Raw genomic sequence first — 18,891 nt, forward strand, 5'->3', positions numbered from 1 at the left:
TGAGGCAAACAGCGTTAAGTGCTTTGCCCAGGGTTATACAGCTAGCAAGTATCCAAAGCTGGATTTGAATTCAGGTCTTCCTGACTCCAGGCCCAGTATATCTATCTATCTAGCCATCTAGTATATATCTATATCTATATCAATATATCTATGTCTATATATATATATATATATATATAATATCTGTCTATATAGTATATCTATACTATATATACTACATATATACTACATATATAGATATGCTATATAGACAGATAGATATACTATATACATACTACATATATCTACATATATCTATATCCACCTAGCTGCCCATAGTGTTAGCAGTGTCTGAGGCTGGATTTGAATTCCTGACTCCAGGCCCAATATATCTATCTATCTATCTATCTATCTATCTATCTATCTATCTATCTATCTAAACATAGTATATCTATCTATATAGTATATCTATGTCAATATCGATATATAGATAAGCTATAAAGATAGATATACTAAATAGATATACTATAGATACACTATATCTATCTACATAGTATATCTATCTATCTATAGTATATCTATCTCTCTATAGTATACTTATATATCTATCCACTGCACTACCTAGCTGTCCATAGTGTTAGCAGTGTCTGAGGCTGCATTTGAATTCAGGTCTTCCTGACTCTAGGCCCAATATATCTATCTATCTAAATATAGTATATCTATCTATATAGTATACTGATATCAATATTGATATATAGATATACTATATCATTTATATACTATAGATATACTATATCTACATAATATATCTATCTATCTATGGTATATCTATCTATATATAGTGTACGTATATAACTATCTACTGCACCACCTAGCTGCCCATAGTGCTAGTCATTATTGCTATTAAATAAAATATTTCTTAATGTGTCAGGCACTGTAATTATTATTGTTACTATCACCATATAGCACTTTTTACAATTTCCAAAGTACCACTGCTTTGGTGTTTTGGAAATAGTAAATACATGTGTGTGAATACATATTAACATATATTTATATGTGATAAATATATACATGTATTTGTATTATGAATTTGTAAATATATTATATATTATCACAGTTGATCTTCACAACAATCCCATGAGGTAGGTAGGCAGTAATTCAGTTTAGATATTAAGAAATTGAAGTGTAGCGATGCTAGTTGACTTACTCTAGGTCAAACAGATAATAAATAGAAAAACCAGAATTGTAACATACATACTCTGATTCTCAGTCTTCCATATCACATCGCCTCTCAGAGGTGAAGAGGTATAGGAGAGGGGTTATTTGGGAGAAGTCCATTATCCATGCTATTGAATGTATATGTCGTTTTAGGATGATAGCAAGTGAACAGGGCAGCAAATAGAGCCATGTATGGCTCCTGGGTTCAGCAAGGAGAGACAGAAGTCCTAGTTCCTTTCCTTTCTAAAGGGCATGTCAGGTTCTTTATCTGCTTCATGGAGGGGTAAGTGAGAGTGGAGGTCAACGTGTGCCAGGCAATTCCCTAAGAGAGTTATACGCTGGCCCTCTCGTCCCATGAGAGGGACTCTGGGGATAAAATAGATAACTACAAATTAAATAATGGAAGTAAAAATTCTTTGAAAACTCCAAAGTATTATACAGGGTGGGCAGCTAGGTGGTGCAGTGGATAGAGTGCCAGGCCTAGAGTCAGGAAGAATCATTTTCCAGAGTTCAAATCTGGCCTCAGACACTTAACAAATTGTGTGATACTGGGCAGGTCACTTAACCCCGTTTGCCTCAGTTTCCTCATCAGTAAAATGAGTTAAAGAAGGAAATGGCAAACTACTCCAGTAATTTTGCCAAGAAAACCCCAAATGGGTTCATGAAGACTCAGACATAACTGAAACAACTGAACAACAACATTATACAGGGCATCTCATTACTACACTACAGTACAACTTTTAGACATGTTATATGAAAGATGTCCATTCAAATAAATTCATCATATTAGACACATGTATATTTGGTATCTGCCTCACTAGACTGGGACAGAATATCTCATTTCCTTCTTCCTTTTTATAACCCCACAGGTCTCAGAACAGACAATATACATAGATGGTTCTGTTCTATACTATAAGGTAGTGGTACCTAAAGGGGGTTGTGTGTACCCTCAGGGGATGTGTAAAGAAAATATTAGACCTTCATTTTAGATTTATTTTTTAATCTTAAAAATAATTAATTTTTAGTAATATTTAATATACTGATTGAAACTGGTATCCTCACTCATACAGTCTGTACATCAAGTCATGCATCACCTAGGAAGGTGTCCTGAGGGAAATACAAGATCTACAATAACAAGGTGGATGATGGTACCTTACTCTGAACTATGATGTATTGCAGCTTATGTGCATGTAATTATTCTGTTACTTAGTTTGAACTCAACTAGCCCTCACAAAATGGACAGGTATCTAAAAAGATTCCTGCAAAGAAACCACAGATTGAAAATAACATTAATAATGTGAGCACAGGTAAACAACAAGAAAATGGCATAGCTAACACTTTTCATAATCCTACTATGAGCTCTTTGCCTGTTACATTACAAAATAAAAACAAAGATGATTTAATCAGGATTGACAAGAAGTCACCTCCCCCCCAATAGAAATTATTAAGAAAATTATTTGATATAAGAAATGATGAAGGGGTCAGTTTCAGAGAATCAAGGGAAGAATTATATGAACTGATATGTGAAGCGAGCAGAACCAAGAGAAAAACTTATACAATTATATCAGTACTGTAAAAATTTTAAAAGATTAAGAATTCTTATCAACATAATGACCAGCCATGACTCCAGAAGACTAACAATGAAACATGCTACTTGTATAAATTTGGATATATTTGGAAAATACAAGAATTTGTTCTGCTTGAATACACATATTTATCGCAAGTTCCATTTTTCTTTTTCAATTTCAGTGGGAGTACAAAGGGGAGAAATAAGTTTTTGCTCATAAAAACTAAGTTAATTTTTTTGAAATAAAATTATTTGAAATACGGATTTATATCCACTATCATTAATGATTAACTTTGCCTTAAATGTATACTGTGCCTTGAAACATTAGCTAATAATATCTTCCAGCTAAAATCCCAACTTCTGCAGGAAGTCTTTCCAAATCCCTCTTAATTTTAGTGCCTTCCCTTTTCAGGAAGTCTTTAATCCCTCTTAATTTTAGTGCCTTTATTTATTCTTTTGCTGTTTGTTACTTTTTGTGTCAATTCTTCCAGACCCTCTTTGGGGTTTTCTTGGCAAAGATACTGGAGTGGTTGGCCATTTTCTTCTCTAGCTCATTTTACAGATGAGGAAACTGAGGCAAACGGGGTTAAGTGACTTGCCCAAGGTCACACAGCTAGTATCTGATTTGAATTCATGAAGATGAGTCTTTCTGACTCCAAGATAGACACTCTATCCACTGCACCATTTTGCCGCCTATGTTTGTATATAGTTGTTCTCATATTGTCTCCTCTGTTAGATTATGAAGTTCATGAAGGCATGGACTCTTTTTGCTTTTCTTTGTGTTTCCAAAATTTAACACAGTACCTGGTACGTAGTAGGCACTTGATCAACACTTACTAATAAGAGCATGAAGACACGGGGGAAAGCAAGATATTTAAAAATAAGCTTGTGTTGCTGAAAATGCATCACCTATAAAAATTCTCATCTGCACACTTTATAAACTTGGACAGAAAATTTTCTAACTTATTTCAAAATCTTCCAAACTAAGAGATTTGATGGGTTTTTAACTTGTTAAAATATAAGAATGCAACGTCTTTTTAATTTGCAAGAACTGACCAACATCAGAAAGCTAAATTTCAACAATAACCTTTTCATAATTAGTGGATTGCACCCAAAAACGATCATCTGGATTTAGTGAGCATAGCCAATTGTGTATTTATTACATTTGGATCTATGTATCTGTATCTTTCAACTACAACATCCATAAAACCAAGTGTTGAAACAGACCACATTTAGAACCTGATCTTCTAATCACTCCATAATACAATGTTAAACCAAGATTTAAAAAAAATAATAAAGTATATTCAATCACATTGTGCTGACTACAGAAATTATTAATAATACTTTATAGGACATTGTATTTATATGTTTATTAATGACCATATAGGAATAATTTTAAATTATTTTTAAAATTATTTCATATTTATCTCAATCTTTGAAATTTTTGTATAAGTACATAACGTCAGCCCAGTAGTACATGTATGTAATTTATCCCTCAATAAATATACATATGTTGGGGTGCATGCTCAACATTTTTTTCACTGATGTGATGCATGATCAAAAAGTGTGGAGATAAATGTAATAAAAGAAGTCTTTGGACGATGAAGAATTGCAATTCATTACCGCAGGTGCCTAGAATCAGCTAATGGAAAGACTCTACTCACCACAGAAAGCAAATCCTCAAAACATCTGGTGGCCATAGAAGTAGGCACAAAATAGAAGAGAGGAGAGCATTGCACCAGCAAGCGTCCAACCTCCCAGGGTCAAGACTCACCTGTTCTCTGTAGAGCAGAAGAATTGCACCCAGGGATTGGCACTGTTGCTGTCAGGGGCTGGGGGCAGGTACATGGCCTCAGAGAAACAAGTCAGCAGCAACTTCAGCAGCTCGGTCCTAAGAGAGTAGAGGGGACAGTCAGGACACAGAGAGCTTCCTGCCTGGCACAGACTTCCACTTCAAAGACTGAGCAGCACAGAATCACTGAGTTGGAAAGGCTTTCAAAGGCCAACATGTATCTGATTAAGAATCCCTATATCAAACTTTCAACTGATGGGGAAACCCATTACTTCTGAGGCAGCCCATTCCACTTTTGGACCACTTCAACTGTTAAGAAGTTTTTCTCCCACTGAAATCTGCCTCCCTCTGGATTCTACCCATCACTTCTGGCTAGTTCTGTCCTTGGAACCAGAGAAAGAACAAGTCTAATCCTTTTTCAATATGATAGTTTCCAAATACTTAAAAAAGGAACTCCCCTTTTTCTCCCCACCAAATATCTTCTTTTCTAAGCTTAAAAAACGGGGGGTGGTGGAATTTCTTCAAATCCTCCTATATCATTAGACTGTAAGCTCCTCAAGGCTAAGGAGGATTGGGGCACGGGCATGGGCCAACCCTCCCCTCACCAACAGCCAACTCAGTAGAAGACAATGTCTTTTGCCTTTCTTCGTATCCTTAGCACAGGGCCTGGCACATAACAGGAGCTTAATAAACCAACTGACTGCCATGATCTCAAGACCTTTTGCCATACTCATCATCCTTCAGACAGTGGAACATTCTATACTGAAAACAACATTCTCAGTCTGACCAAGACAAAGTATAGCTGGGACAACCGCCTCTTTCAGTTTGGACATTATGACTATCTGAATGCAGCTTCAGATTGAATTAGCTCTTCTGGTTGTCACATTACACTGTTGATTTGTATTGAGCTAGGGATCCACTAAAACCCCCAGATCTTTTTCACACAAACTGTCTCCCTCATCTCAGGCTTGAGAAGTTTATTTTGTTTTTATCCAAGTGTAGGGCATTCTATTTATGTTGCAATAAGCATACTGTATAGTCATATCTATTAAATTTCACCCACAAATTCAGTTCATCATTCTAATGTGTCTAAATTCTTTTGGATCCTGTCATCTGACATGCTATACCTCTCTCCCAGCTTTGTGACTCTCCCAGAACCACTCTGTTTTAGCATCCGCTATATTTTTCTCCAGGCACTGAATAAGGACAGACAGAATCCTGCAAGGATTTACAATCACTGACAGACTAGCTGGGAGGGGAGGAGAGTGGGAAGAAATTCATCATACCAGACATGCAGCAAGAACATGCATGCACAACCATGTATACCCTCTAGGGTCAGGGCTCCTGCTGGGCTCACCGGTTCAGGTCATGGGTATAGTTGGGCTGTGGAGAATGGGCAAAGCCCACACCAGCTTCCCAGATGTACTCACAGCTGTCCAGGGAGTGAATATCTTCTGCTGAGTCCTGGGGGAAAGGGTTTGGGGAAGGTGGGCAGGAAGGAGGGATGAGGCTGGGGGAAGAATCTTGTGCCCCGCCCCCCTTAACAGTAGCATTAGATGGTTGATACCCCATTTCCCACTTCCTCCAAAACTCTAGCCATTCCCATCAGCAGCCCTGAACTCCCTTCCCCCCACACACACATACTCTGGCCCCCAAGCTTCTTGCCATATAAGTGGAGAGACATTTGTGTATAAAACCTATAGGAAGCTATTTTTTCCCTTCCACTCTAATGTCCATTCCATGTGCAAAGGATGGAAAGCTGGAGCTATGGGGGGAAGGGAGCAAGGGCGCCAGTCCTGACTAGGGTGGAGAGGAAAGGAGTGAGTCAGAGAATACCTTTATGATCTGAGGGGCAGGAGGGAAGCACTGCCCACTACATGGGACCAACCCTACCCTCGCTAACAGCCAACTCAGTAGAAGACAATGAGCATCTTTCTAGTTTCTCTAGTAGCCCCACCCCAGGGCAGCACCAAGTATCACAGCTGTGGCCAACAGAGGCTACACTTGACGAGCCATTATCCACAACCTGCCTTCATCCCCAAGACTGTTTCCATCTCAATTCCATAGGAATAGCATTTTTTGCTGTCCACAAGAAGAAGATAGCCCAGGCTCACATCTCCACTCCCCCATACACATACACCACAAACCCCAACTCACCGCAGCACTCTTTCGGTGACTCTGGACAGTAAAGTCTGGGCAGAAGAGCAGGTCAGCAATGGCCAAGAGCAGGGACTCTGCCAGGGGCCGGGCATTCTCATCCTCCTCACCCTGCCAATCATAGGAATGTTCATGGGCTGGCTGACCGCAGACCCCAACAACTTCTAAGACTCAAGAGTCATACTACTAGGGCTATGCACCCAAGCAGGTACACACAGACACAAGACGAAGGAAAGAAACCACCAGGCTTTGGAGGGAGTCCCCACATCCCTGTATGATTCGCTTTTAATGATTTCTTACCGTAAAAAGCTTGCTTTGTATATATTTGTCTGCATGATGTCTCACCCATTAGATTGTAAACTCCTTGAGGGCAAGAACTGTCTTCTGCTTCTTTTTGCATTCCCAGTGCTTAGCACAGTGCCTAACACATGGTAGGTGCTTAATAAATAATTCTTGAATTGAAAGGCAGAAAGGGAATATCTCAATATAGGGACATCTGCTTTGGAGGGCAATAAGTGTCAGGAACCATTGGACAGGGGCTCAATTTTGGCTAACCAGGAAAGCCAGGTGGCATAATGGGTAGAATTCTGAACTTGAGTCTTGTCTTAGACAACTTACTAGCTGTGTGACTGGCCAACAGCCTGTTCCCTCATCTGTAAAATGGGGATAATGATAGCACCTACCTCACAGAGTCTTTGTGAGGATCAAAGGAGATAATATATGTAATATGCTTTGAATATCTTAAAGTGCTATTTAAATGCTAATTATTGATGATGATGATGATGATTACCAAGAAAGGAGCTAGAGACAAGGGTCATTCAGAGAGAAATAAAGGTCCTCATATGTGTCCTCTCTCCAAACTCCTCAGCTAGCTAGGGAAATAACCCAGTGACCATCTCGCTCCCACTTTCCCAGTCTCTTCCTCCTCCCCTCAGGCCAGTTGCCTGGCATCTGACTCAAGAAGTTGAGGGAAACGGAGGGCATCCTAGGCCGGAGCTGGACAACCTGTGGCCTGGAGGCCACATGTGGCCTCCAGGCCACAGGTTACCCACCCCTGTCCTAGGCTTAAGTGACACATTGCCCAAAAGTTCCTTTGAAGTGGAAAGCATCCAGGCTTTGGGATGCCTGGCATCCAAGGCATATCCCTGGTGTTTTCCACAATCCTACCCCCGGGCACTGTCCTTTTCTCCCCTCTTCTGCCCAATCTTTTTCAGATGACTCTGCCATCACCTTTGTCCTAGCCCCAAGGAGACCTAAGACCCTTGTGGGAGAAGATAAGGACCCAAAAGGGTAGAGATGGGGGAAATGGAGGCCTGGGGGAAGGGGGACAGCAAGCAGAAAGGTCCACCAAGCAAAGGAAAGACCAGGAGTCTTTCATCCTGTTTTCTACCCATCAGCCCAAATTCTCACTCATTCCCTGCCACATCCCAGGCAGGGATCTAGGAAACGATATCAGGGTATAATGAAAGAGAGTTATCTCTTTAGTATAGGAGATCTAAACTCTAGTCCCTTCTGCCACTAACAAGCTATATGAGCTTAGGAAAATCACATCTTCCCTCTGGGCTTCATTTTCTTCATCTGTAAAATGAAAGAATTGGACTAGACCAGGAGCTCCTAACTGGAGATCTACAGACCCTTTTATTTCAGGAGATCCATGAAATTAAATTACATCTTTATTTTAAAATAAATGATACTTAATATAATTAATATGAATAATAAAAATGATGGGTAAAAACAATAGTTAGCAATTATATAGCACTTTAAGGTTTGCAAAAGGGACAGCTAGGTGGTACTAGGCCTGGAGTCAGGAAGATCTGAGTTCAAATCCTGCCTCAAACACTTACTAGCTGTGTGATCCTGAGCAAGTCATTTAACCTTATTTGCCTCAGTTTCCTCATCTATAAAATAAGCTGGAGAAGGAAACGGCAAATCACTTCAGTGTCTTTGCCAAGAAAACCCCAAAATTGGATCATGAAGAGTCACACATAACTGAAACAAATAAACAACAATAAAAGGTTTGCAAAGCACCTTACACATGTTAACTCACTTGATTCTTATTAACAAACCTGTGAAATAAGTGTTTTACCCTGTTTTACAGATGAGGAAACAGATGAGGATCAGAGAAAGGAAGTGATTTGCCCAGGGTCACATATAACTAGTGCCTGAGCTAGGACTCAATATGCCACCAAGCAGACTGCCCTGGTCCTACAAATCCCTCCTCTTTCCCCAGACATACAAACCCTTGCTCTTCCCCCTCCCCCCCTTCCTGGCACATAGACATGTCCCGGCCCCTCCTCTCTCATACACAGATACACATACACACACCCCTTCTTGGCCAGCTCCAGGCACTGTGGACCAAAAGAAGCCCCTCCAATCAGGATCCTCAAAGATGTAGGGCAGCACACGTGTGAGGAGCCGGCAACAGTTGAGGACAATCTGCTTCTCTTTTTCTGAGTGGCAGCCACTCTCCGATCCCTGCACCAGCTTCTCTACTGCCTGTCATTAGGGAAAGAAAATGGGGAGACAAGGGGCTCACCTTAAATCAGGTTCACTGGGACCACATCATTTCTAATTAAAGGTTGGAAAGAACCATTTAGAATGTAAGCTCCTTGAGGGCAGGGTCAGTCTCACGTCTGTATTTGTATTCCCAGCATCCAGCACAGTAAAGGCTTAATAAATAGTGATGATGATTCTCAGAGAAAACAGAGGGTCTGTGCCAGTCTGGCGCCAGCCTGAAAGGAAGAGAGGCCCTAACAGCTCTGGGCCAAGGGATAGATTATAATCTTATCACACTATTCATCCCACAGTTCTGTCACAATATTAGGAGACATCCTGTTTTCCAGAGCTAAGGTCCAGCAAGTGGGCGGTGCCCTGAGCTTGGCATAACAACAATCCTTTGCGCTTACCCTATGGATGATCTCACCCTCTGGCAAAAATCACATAATTATTGTATTTCTTTGACCAGCACCAGGGGTTCTCTGAGCTCCGACAAGTTCTGGTCACGAAGCCCTGCGATGAATCAAACTTGTCACATTGTCGCTGTCACCCCTCATTGTTAGAGTTACAGCTCACCGTGCAACCTTTGGTATGAGTACTGAGATCTCCCCATACTCCTTTAGGTCCCCACACCAGGGGTGAGGCTCCAGTGTATGTGTCTAAATCCCCTCCTTGCTTGCAAGCCATTTCCCTCACTTTGAAATTAAACTTTTGTTGATTCCCGACTCTCTTGTCTCTAGCCTTTCTCTGTTGGGCTCCAGCCATTCACAGGTTAGATGCCAGTTTGTTCCGGTTGACAGTTCTAAGCTATAAAAAGGACTCTAAGCTAATTCCAGAAGAAATGCTCCTCTCCCTTGACAGTACTGGGAAAATGAGGAGGGGATAGATACCCCAGCCAGCAGGAAATAAGAACTCAGGCAGAGCTAAATGGTAGGAGGCACATGAAAAAAAAAAAAACAGAGCAAGACCTAAGCTCCCCACTCCAGAGACCAGCTTTGGAAGAAAAACCCAAACTCATTATTTGCCCAGTCTGGAACTCTGAAGCCAAATGGGTGGGTGGAAGAGGCAAAATCAGGGGTATATAGGGAGAAGGTACAGTCACGAATGCTGTTTAGTCATATCTGACTCTTCCTGACTCCATTTGGGGTTTTCTTGGCAAAGATACTGGAGGGTTTGACATTTCTTTCTCCAGCTCATTGTATAGATGAGGAAACTAAAGCAAAGAGAATTAAAGTGACTTGCCCAGGGTCACACAGCTAGTAAGTGTTTGAGGCTGTATTTGAACTCATAAAGATGAGTCTTCCTGACTGCAGTCCCAGCTATCCCACCTGGCAGCTAGGTGGTGCAGTGGATACAGCAATGAATTTGGAATCAAAATGACTCATCTTACTGAGCTGAAATCTTTGTGACCCTGACCAAGTCATTTTAACCCTGTTTGCTTCAATTTCCTCATCTGTAAAATGAGCTGGAAAAGGAAATGGCAAATCACTCCAGTATCTTTGCAAAGAAACACACCCCTCCCCAAGGTCTGTGGGATAGAAAGAAAACCAGCCCTCCAGGGCAGACCCTCACCTTATAGCACAAGGTGGCCAGGTTGGACGGTGACTCCTCCCGCACAGCCCTGATCTCCGCTGCTGGAACCAGTGCAAAGACATCCTGTACTGAGGTGGCTGAGTCTGCCCAGAACTGGTCCCAGAAAGCATCATCTGTGGCTTCCACAGGCTGGAAGAGAGATAGAGCATCCAGAAATGTCATGACAACCACCTGCCTTCCCTCCCTCAATCCTGAGGATTAAGCAGGAAACATGGGGCTCACCCACCTTTGCCCCTTGGCAAAAGGAGATCTCAGAGGACAAAGAAAGGGAATGTCAGTGGTTCCCTTAATGGTCCCAGATAAACCCCAGGATCAAACGGATCTTGGGGAGAATCCCACCTCTGAGCCCCCTACTGGGAGGCAGTAGAGCCTTCAACAAGGGACCTGGTAACTGTGTAGGCAGTAAGCAAAGGAGCCCAATGGGGAATGGAGTCTAGCCAATACATCAGAGAGCCCATAAAGGAGGACTGGGCACTGTGGTCAGAGGAGAGTCAAAATGATGACATTTTATTCTGAGCTACACCATAGCATAACTGTGTGACCCTAGACATCTCTTTCCGAGCTCCAGTCAGGGCAAGGTGACTGCCATTAAAAAGTTCTGGCAGTGTCTGAGATCTCAGGCCACTGCTACTTTCTTCCCTCTGTTCACAGAAATAGTATCCCTCTTCACGAAAGCCAGTCCTTTTACTTATACCCCCTACTTCTTCCAGGACCTTCCAAATATAAACTTCACTGGTATTTTAAGCCCTTCACAATCTGGCTCCAGCCTACCTAAATTCTTAAACATTTCTTCCCTTCAAATATTCTATAGCCCAGCCAAACTGGCCATCTTGCTGTTCCTCATACACAACATTCCATCTCTGTGGTATTGCACAGGCTGGCTTCCATGCCTGGAATTCACTCCCTCCTCACTTTCATGGCAGGATATGAACTCAGGTCTTCCTAGCACATAGTAGGTGCTTAATAAATGCTTGTTTCTTCCCTTTTTTTTCCTTCCTTCTTGACTAGAATCTCTACCCTTCAAAGTTTAGCTCAAATAATCACTCCTACGTGAGGCCTTTCCTGAACTCCCCCCACCCCCACCCCCACAGAGAATTGCTAGTACCTCCTCTCCCAAAATGTTGTATCTACTTAGAATTGCACATATTTCTCTCTTTCAGAGCAGGGACCACTTTGTTTCATTGTGTTTTGAATCTCCAGTGCTTAGAACTCTGCCTGGCACATAGTAAGTGCTTAATAAACAGATATAGATACAAATATAGATAAATAGAATGCAAGCACCTTGAAGGCAGAGATTATTTCACTTAAGTTTTTGTAACCCCAGCACCTCGGACAGTATCTAGCACACAGTAGGTGCTTAATTAAAAAAACCCTGTTGATTGACTTATTAACTCTATTAATCATCTTTTCTCCTTCAATTACTTTCTTTTTCCTTTTTTTTTCCCTTTTGGCAAGGCAATCAGGGTTAAGTGACTTGCCTAGGATCACACAGCTAATAAATGTCAAGAGTGTGAGGTCAGATTTGAACTCAGGTCCTCCTGACTCCAGGGCTGGTGCTCTATCCATTGCACTACCTAGCTGCCCCTTTCATATATTTACAAACTTTTCCTCCCTATTGGATCCTTCCTCTCTATCAATGAATATGTTCAAGCCTCCCCAAAGCTTTAAAAATAGCATTTTCTTAATCTTTCTAAGTAGTGCCTTTTACACTTAAAAATGTTTGTTGAATTGAATTCTACCCCAGCTAGTTGTCATCCCATCTCTCTCTTCTCTTTTACTGCTAAACTTATTGGAAAAAAATCAGCCTTCTCCATGCCACCTCACTAACTTCACTCTCCTCGGCTCTTTGCAGCCAAATTTCTGCCCCCGCCATTCCACTGAAACTGTTGTCCCAAAGGTCAATAGTGACCTCCTCATTATCAAGTCCAGCAGTCCTCTTTGTGTCCCCACACTTTTCTATAGCTTCCTGATACTGCTACAGGGTACCCTCACCGTCTTTGCCTTCATTAGCACCATCCTCTTCTGGTTATCTTACTTCTCTCACCATCCTCTACTTTCTCATCCTCTTCCCCATCCCATTACAAGGGTATTTCTGAAACATCTATTCTCCTTCACTCATTCATTCCCATGTTTTAGGAATCTAGCTCCTTCATTCCTTCTCTCAGATGACTCACAAATTTCTATCTCCAGGGCCTAACTTGTCTTCTGAGTTCCAGACTCAAATGCCTACAGGACATCTCTACAATGATAGTCCATTGAAACCTCAAACTCAACATGTCCAAAGCCAAACTTTGTAATTTTTCCTTCTAAACCTTGCTTCTCCTTAAATGTTTGTGCTGTCTCTCCACTCTCCCATGTTCACAATCTTGGTATAGCTTTGACTCTCTTCTCCCCTTCACCAATCATATTCAATCAACAATTAAGTCTTGTTATTCTTCTTTCATATTTGTTACAGCCATCCTTTCTTTCCCAGTCCTAGATTGCCATCACCCTAGGACAGACCTCATTACTTGCCTACTAGATTACTAAAATGACCACCATTTTGGCATTTACATAGCACTTTAAGATTTGCAAAGTGCTTTACAGATATTAATTCATTTTATCCTCACAACAACTTTGGGAGATAGGTGCTCTTATCATCATTTGCAGATGAGGAAACTAAGGCAGACTTGCCCCAAAGTTAAGTGACTTGCTCAGTCACACAGCTAGTAAATATCTTTAGCAAGATTTGAACTCAGGCTTTCCTAGCACAGTGCCTGGCACATGGTAGATGCTTAATAAATGTTTGTTTCCTTCCTTCCAGTCCAGAATTCCACCCATTGCACTACCTAGTTGCCTTTTAACAGCTTTTCTCAATTTCATTTTGTGCCCCCTCTCCTCCCCCGCCAGTCAATAGGGAACTCCAGGTAAGAAAACTCCCTCTTCCATGCAGGTCTGTACATTTTCTGCAGCATTTTTAAGAGTTGCCTAGAGCAGTGAGAGATTAAGTGACTTGCCCAAAGTCACAATGACAGTATGTGAGCAGGACTCAGGTTTTACTGTCTTTGAGGTCAGCTCCCTATCTACTATGCAAGGCTACTCTGCAGCTTTTATACTGATGTAAAATAATATTTCTTTCTAGGCTACTCAAAAAATCCTCAGTGCTTCCTTACTGCCTACTGAAAAAAGTTCTAACTCCTCTGCCTGACATTTGAAGGACCTGTACATGTGGCACCACCCTGTCTGACTTTTTCTTATTTTATTCCTTTCCAAGAACTCTGTGGTAAGAAATCGGACAACTCCTTTACCCCTGAACACACCCTGTGCTCTCCCATCTCCATGTTTTTGTTGTTGTTCAGTCATGTTCGATTCTTCATAAGTCCATTTGGGGTTTTCTTGGTAAAGATACTAGAGTGGTTTGCACTTTGTTTTGTAACTCTCCAATGCACTTATCTTGTGAATGTAATATATTATCTGAACTAGTGTCTTTTCCTCCATTAGACTATAAGTTCCATGATGACATATATCTTGGACAAATGTTTGTTGAATGAATATTTAATGCATTTTTTCCCAAGTAGGAGGGAGCAAACAATACAGGCTCCTCTTCACAAGCCTATCTATCCTCTGGGCTCAGTTTCCACAACTGCCTCTGTCATGAATTCAGAGGTGGGTAAATATCTAAAAAGTCCTGGAAACCCTCATAGCTGGTTTTTATGTTGCCTGGAAATCGGAGAACACCACTTCTCTAGGGCTTTGAGGAAACTGAGGCAAATAAAGGTAAGTGACTTGCCCGGGGCCATAAGGCTAGTAAATGTCTGAGGCCAGATTTGAACTCAGGAAAATTAATCTTCTTGACTCCAGGCCCAGCATTCCATCCACTGTGCCACCTAACCCACGCCTTTACTTATGTCCCATGCCTAAAATGGCCTCTCTTTCCCTCCCCCAACCACTGCTGCTTGAATTCTTAACCATTCTTTAAAGCCCAACTCAAATGCTGCCTCTTCTAGGAAGCATCACTAATGCCTGCTGTAGGCAGAGAATCTCAAATCCCCTGTTGATGCCCCTTTCCTCTTCAGATCTCACCAGCAGCCAGGACAAGACGGCATTTCCACTACCCACTGGCTGAAAAGAAGGGGACCAGGTGACTGATAGGGATGGTGGTTTCTTTCTGGAGTTGTCCAGTTCAGACAATAGAGTTCATGGGAAGCAATAAAATAAGAAAAAGTCAGATAGGATGATGCCACATTACACAAATCTTTGAATGTCAGGTAGGGGAATCAGAACTTTATTCAACTGGGATCCTCAGAACTATTTTAAAACAACTAGCACCACCACTCTCTCCCTAACCTTCCCACCAAGACTCCACCCATTTAGGGAAAAGGAAAGGGACAGGAAACAGAAAGCCATTTAGAACTATGAGCTGCTCTGAACCAGAGTCAGATCCTCTGCTAGGGGCTGGACTATGGGGCTAGGAAGAAAACAGGATGTACAGCAGGAAAGCCAGAGAGGCGGCTCTAGCCTCAGTCACAGGAAAAGGCTGATGGATTTTTCTCACCTCCTAACCAGAGCAATCCATTGAAATCTTAACACTGTCCCAAAGAGACTGAGGCCTGGAGCTTACTCAGGTAGGTCCCTGTTGAGCCATTCCTCATCTAGGAAGAAGGTACAGAAAGTGCTGGTCTTGGCAGGGAAACCTGGCCTCTTTCCTCATTTTCATAACAAAGGTAACACTTTCATCACCTTCCCTCCAGGCTGGGATTACACTCAGGGACAGTGAGTATGAAGTAGACCTTTGTAGGGAAGAGAACTTGAAAGAAAAAACCCTCAGATACCCTTTTCTCAGGTTGGCTTCCAGACCATACTAGGTCCTTTGGGGACCAATCACCTATCAGCCCCTTTTAGAGTTCACTAACATCCACTGAGCCAAAAGCCACCTGTTACATTCCTCAGCCAGGGTGTGTCAGCCTCATAGGTAAATAAGGGAGCTTCCCACCTCTCCATGTAGTACCTCACAAATGGGAGCTTATCTTTCACCCCTCCCTCTGCTCTGTACCCAATTTTGACTCTCCTACCCACAAATCCATGGATTTGGAAACCTATGCCAGCTAGAACTGGAGCCTGAGGCCAACGAAGGTAGCTGGAAACACAGAAGGGCTGAAAGAGTGTATCAGTTGGGGACAGTCTACTTCAAAGAGGAATTAAGCATTTATCTGAGAGTCTGGGGAAAGTAGTATCGGGAGAGCAGCAGTGGCCTGCCAGTTTGGGGGAAGGGAGGGTCAGTGTTCCACCCTGAGCACCATCCCAATGGTGGGGGGGGGGGATGGAGAGGCCCTAGAGAGCTGTAAGGCTAAAAGAGCCAGAATGAGGAAAACCAAAGAGGACCATCATCTGTAATACTTATTGCTATATTTAAAGGATCATAGCTCTAGAGCTGGAAAGGTGCTTAGAGGCCACCCAGCCCAAAACCCTGTTTTACAGAAAAAAAGAACCTGAAGCCCACAGTGATTAGAGGACCGGACCACTAATAGGTGGCACAGCCAGGTTTGAAACTCAGTTCCTGTGACTCAAGCCTAGGACTGTTCCCTGCCCCATTGAGGATAACACAGGATAAACAGGATTTTAATAAGAACCCCAGAGCATTTCGATTCAGGCATACATGCCATCTGATTGGCAGAACTCAGGGGATCAGGTTGGGGGCAGGGAAAGGAAGGAAAGAAGGTAAGAAGAACAGAGTTGTATCTGACCATAGATAAGGGGGAAAGCACATCTGTATGGGGGAAGAGGTGCAAAGAAGGGTTCCCAATAGGGGAAGAGGGAGTGCAATCAGGTGTTCCCAGGGCCCTTTCCAGATCTCACAGTCTAGGGCTCTATGCTTCCCCCAAGCTGGGAGGGAGGCACAGTTTGGGTTCTGTCCAACTCAGGCAGAGGCGCCCAGCAGAGCTATCAGTGTTTGGGCTACCCACCTGGTGGTGGGAACACCTGTGCCCCTGTTCTATCAATGAGCCCATATACTCTGTGACTGTAAGAGGTGGAGACAAGGGGGCACCCCAAACACATCCCCCCTCACCCCGCATACACACATTTCAGCTTTGAGTCACAAATCAACTTTGTCGGCTGCTTCTGGTCTGGGTCACAGGCTCCCAACAGTTAGGGCAGAGCACCTGCCAGCACCCCTCCCCAGGCTGGGTTTGCTCCAGCAGGCTTATGGAAGTGTCCGGGCCCTCTCTTGGCCCCGGGGCCATCAGAGCCCAGCCAGGCCCGACCACAGCCAACACACACCAGCTGTTTCCCCCACCAGCCCGGCTTTGTTTGCACTGAGTCATCGAAGGCTAGGCGTCCGGACCGACTGGCACCCAGGGTGGGTGGGAGCCGGAACCGAGGGAGGGAATAGCTCCTGGGGTGGGGGGCGGGAAGGACACGAAGGGAGGGGGAGGGGAGCGGAATTGCTAGCCGGCTGCTCCCAGGCGTAGGCACACGTCAGCCCAGGGCAACAACCACCCTAGGGGCCAGGGGCCTGGGGTCTCCCGAGGGGCTCCTCTGCTCAGCTCCGAGCACTCTCCATCACACAGCACCCTCCTCCCAGGCCAGCCCCCTGCCCACCCCCAGACGGCCGTGGCTGTGGCTATGGCCTTGAGCAGAGTCGGCTTCCCCAGGCAGCAGAGCAGCCTGCGATGCAGATCAGCTCGGCTCCCCCGAGATGGGGATGGGGATGGGGATGGGGATGAGGATGGGGATGGGGATGGGGATGGGGAGGAGCGGGGAGGGGGACGCCCCGGCTCGCTCCCTTGGCCCGGCCTGCACCTGAGTCTTGGTGGTAAGCTGGATGACCGCTTTCCGGAAGTTCAGCTTGGAGTCGGCCGTCCCCATGTCTCCTCCCGGAGCCTCCCGATCTCGGCCCCCGCCGCCACGGGGTACTCTCCCGATGGCCGAGAAGAGATCCCCGAGTCCCGTGCGTCGCCGCCTTGCTCCACCTCCTCCTCCTCCTCCTCCTCCAGGCCCGGCCCTCCGCCGGCACCTGCCGCTCCAGCCCTGGCTCCCGGCGGCCCTCCCCATCGCCGCCCCGCCCCCTTCCCCATCACTGGCCAGCTCACTCCTCTGCCTCTCTGTCTTGCTCTCTCCCTCCTTCCCATTCCTGTCTTTGCCTCCCCCACCCCTCCTTCCCTCCGATTCCTGTTTCTCTGCCTGCTCCCACCACCTTCCGTTCACCATCACTGTCTTCGTCTCTCCTTTCCCTCACGTCTGTCCCTCCTCACCATCCTCGTTTTGGTCCCTCCCAATTCGTCTTTTTATTCCTCAATTCGTCTCGACAAATATTTGTTAAATGCTTATTATGTGAAATTCCTTGTCCCCATCCCTCTCCCTAGCCCTACCCTCATCACCATTGCGAGCTCTTCTCATTTCCTTTTCTTCTCTTCATATTTGGCCCTATCCTTTTCCTCTCTAGGTTTCTTTCCTTTACTATTACATTCCTGCCTCTAGTTATCCTTTTCCTGCCTCATCTCCTACCTCTATTTCTTCTTTACCACTCCTGTCCCCCATTCGTTTCCCCACATCCCTGATTGTTTCCTTCCCTTCACCTTCCTTAGCCTTCCCCAAATGAGGTTGCCTAACTCTCTCTCTCTCTCTCTCTCTCTCTCTCTCTCTCTCTCTCTCTCTCTCTCTCTCTCTCTCTCTCTCTCTCCTCTCTTTTTTTCTCTCCCTCTCTCTCTCCCCCCACCTCTCCCCTTTCCTCCCTTCCAATTCCCATCTTCCCTTTTCTTAGCTGTTTACAACCACATCTTCTTTCCCATTCCCCCTTTCTTCTCTTCCTTACTCTTTTCCAACCTGTCTCAGGTCCTCCCAGTTATTCCAATGAAGATACTTTGTAGCTTTTACATTTCATTTTATAAAAGTTGGTGGTTAGGTGATTCTGCTTCTAAATCAATAGACAGCTTCTCAGACAGGCAGTACCAGGGAGGCTAATTTCCTACCTCTACTTTCTAACCATGGCCTTTCCCTGGGAATCTTTCCTAAAATATTAAATTTAAATTAGCAAAAATCAAGTACACAGACAAAAAGTTAAAAGTACCCATTAAAAGTTATGAGTGTTTTCTTCATACTTGCTAAAATG

General features: G+C 43.8%; 1 protein-coding gene across 1 annotated transcript in view; it reads right to left on the minus strand.

Annotated features, from left to right (window-relative positions):
• HID1 (HID1 domain containing) overlaps positions 1-17,772 on the minus strand; it is a 28,435-nt gene extending 10,663 nt beyond the window's left edge. The window contains 6 exon segments of the mRNA XM_078155902.1: positions 4,539-4,655; positions 5,914-6,020; positions 6,714-6,824; positions 9,039-9,209; positions 10,782-10,931; positions 17,583-17,772. Coding sequence (XP_078012028.1) covers positions 4,539-4,655; positions 5,914-6,020; positions 6,714-6,824; positions 9,039-9,209; positions 10,782-10,931; positions 17,583-17,648 — 722 coding nt within the window. The 5' untranslated portion in view covers positions 17,649-17,772.
• Between the last annotated feature and the right edge of the window lie 1,119 nt (positions 17,773-18,891).

This window comes from Phascolarctos cinereus, unplaced genomic scaffold, assembly GCF_003287225.1.
Source record: "Phascolarctos cinereus isolate Bilbo 61053 unplaced genomic scaffold, phaCin_HiC Scaffold_5;HRSCAF=322, whole genome shotgun sequence".
NCBI classification, from domain to species: Eukaryota; Metazoa; Chordata; class Mammalia; order Diprotodontia; family Phascolarctidae; genus Phascolarctos; species Phascolarctos cinereus.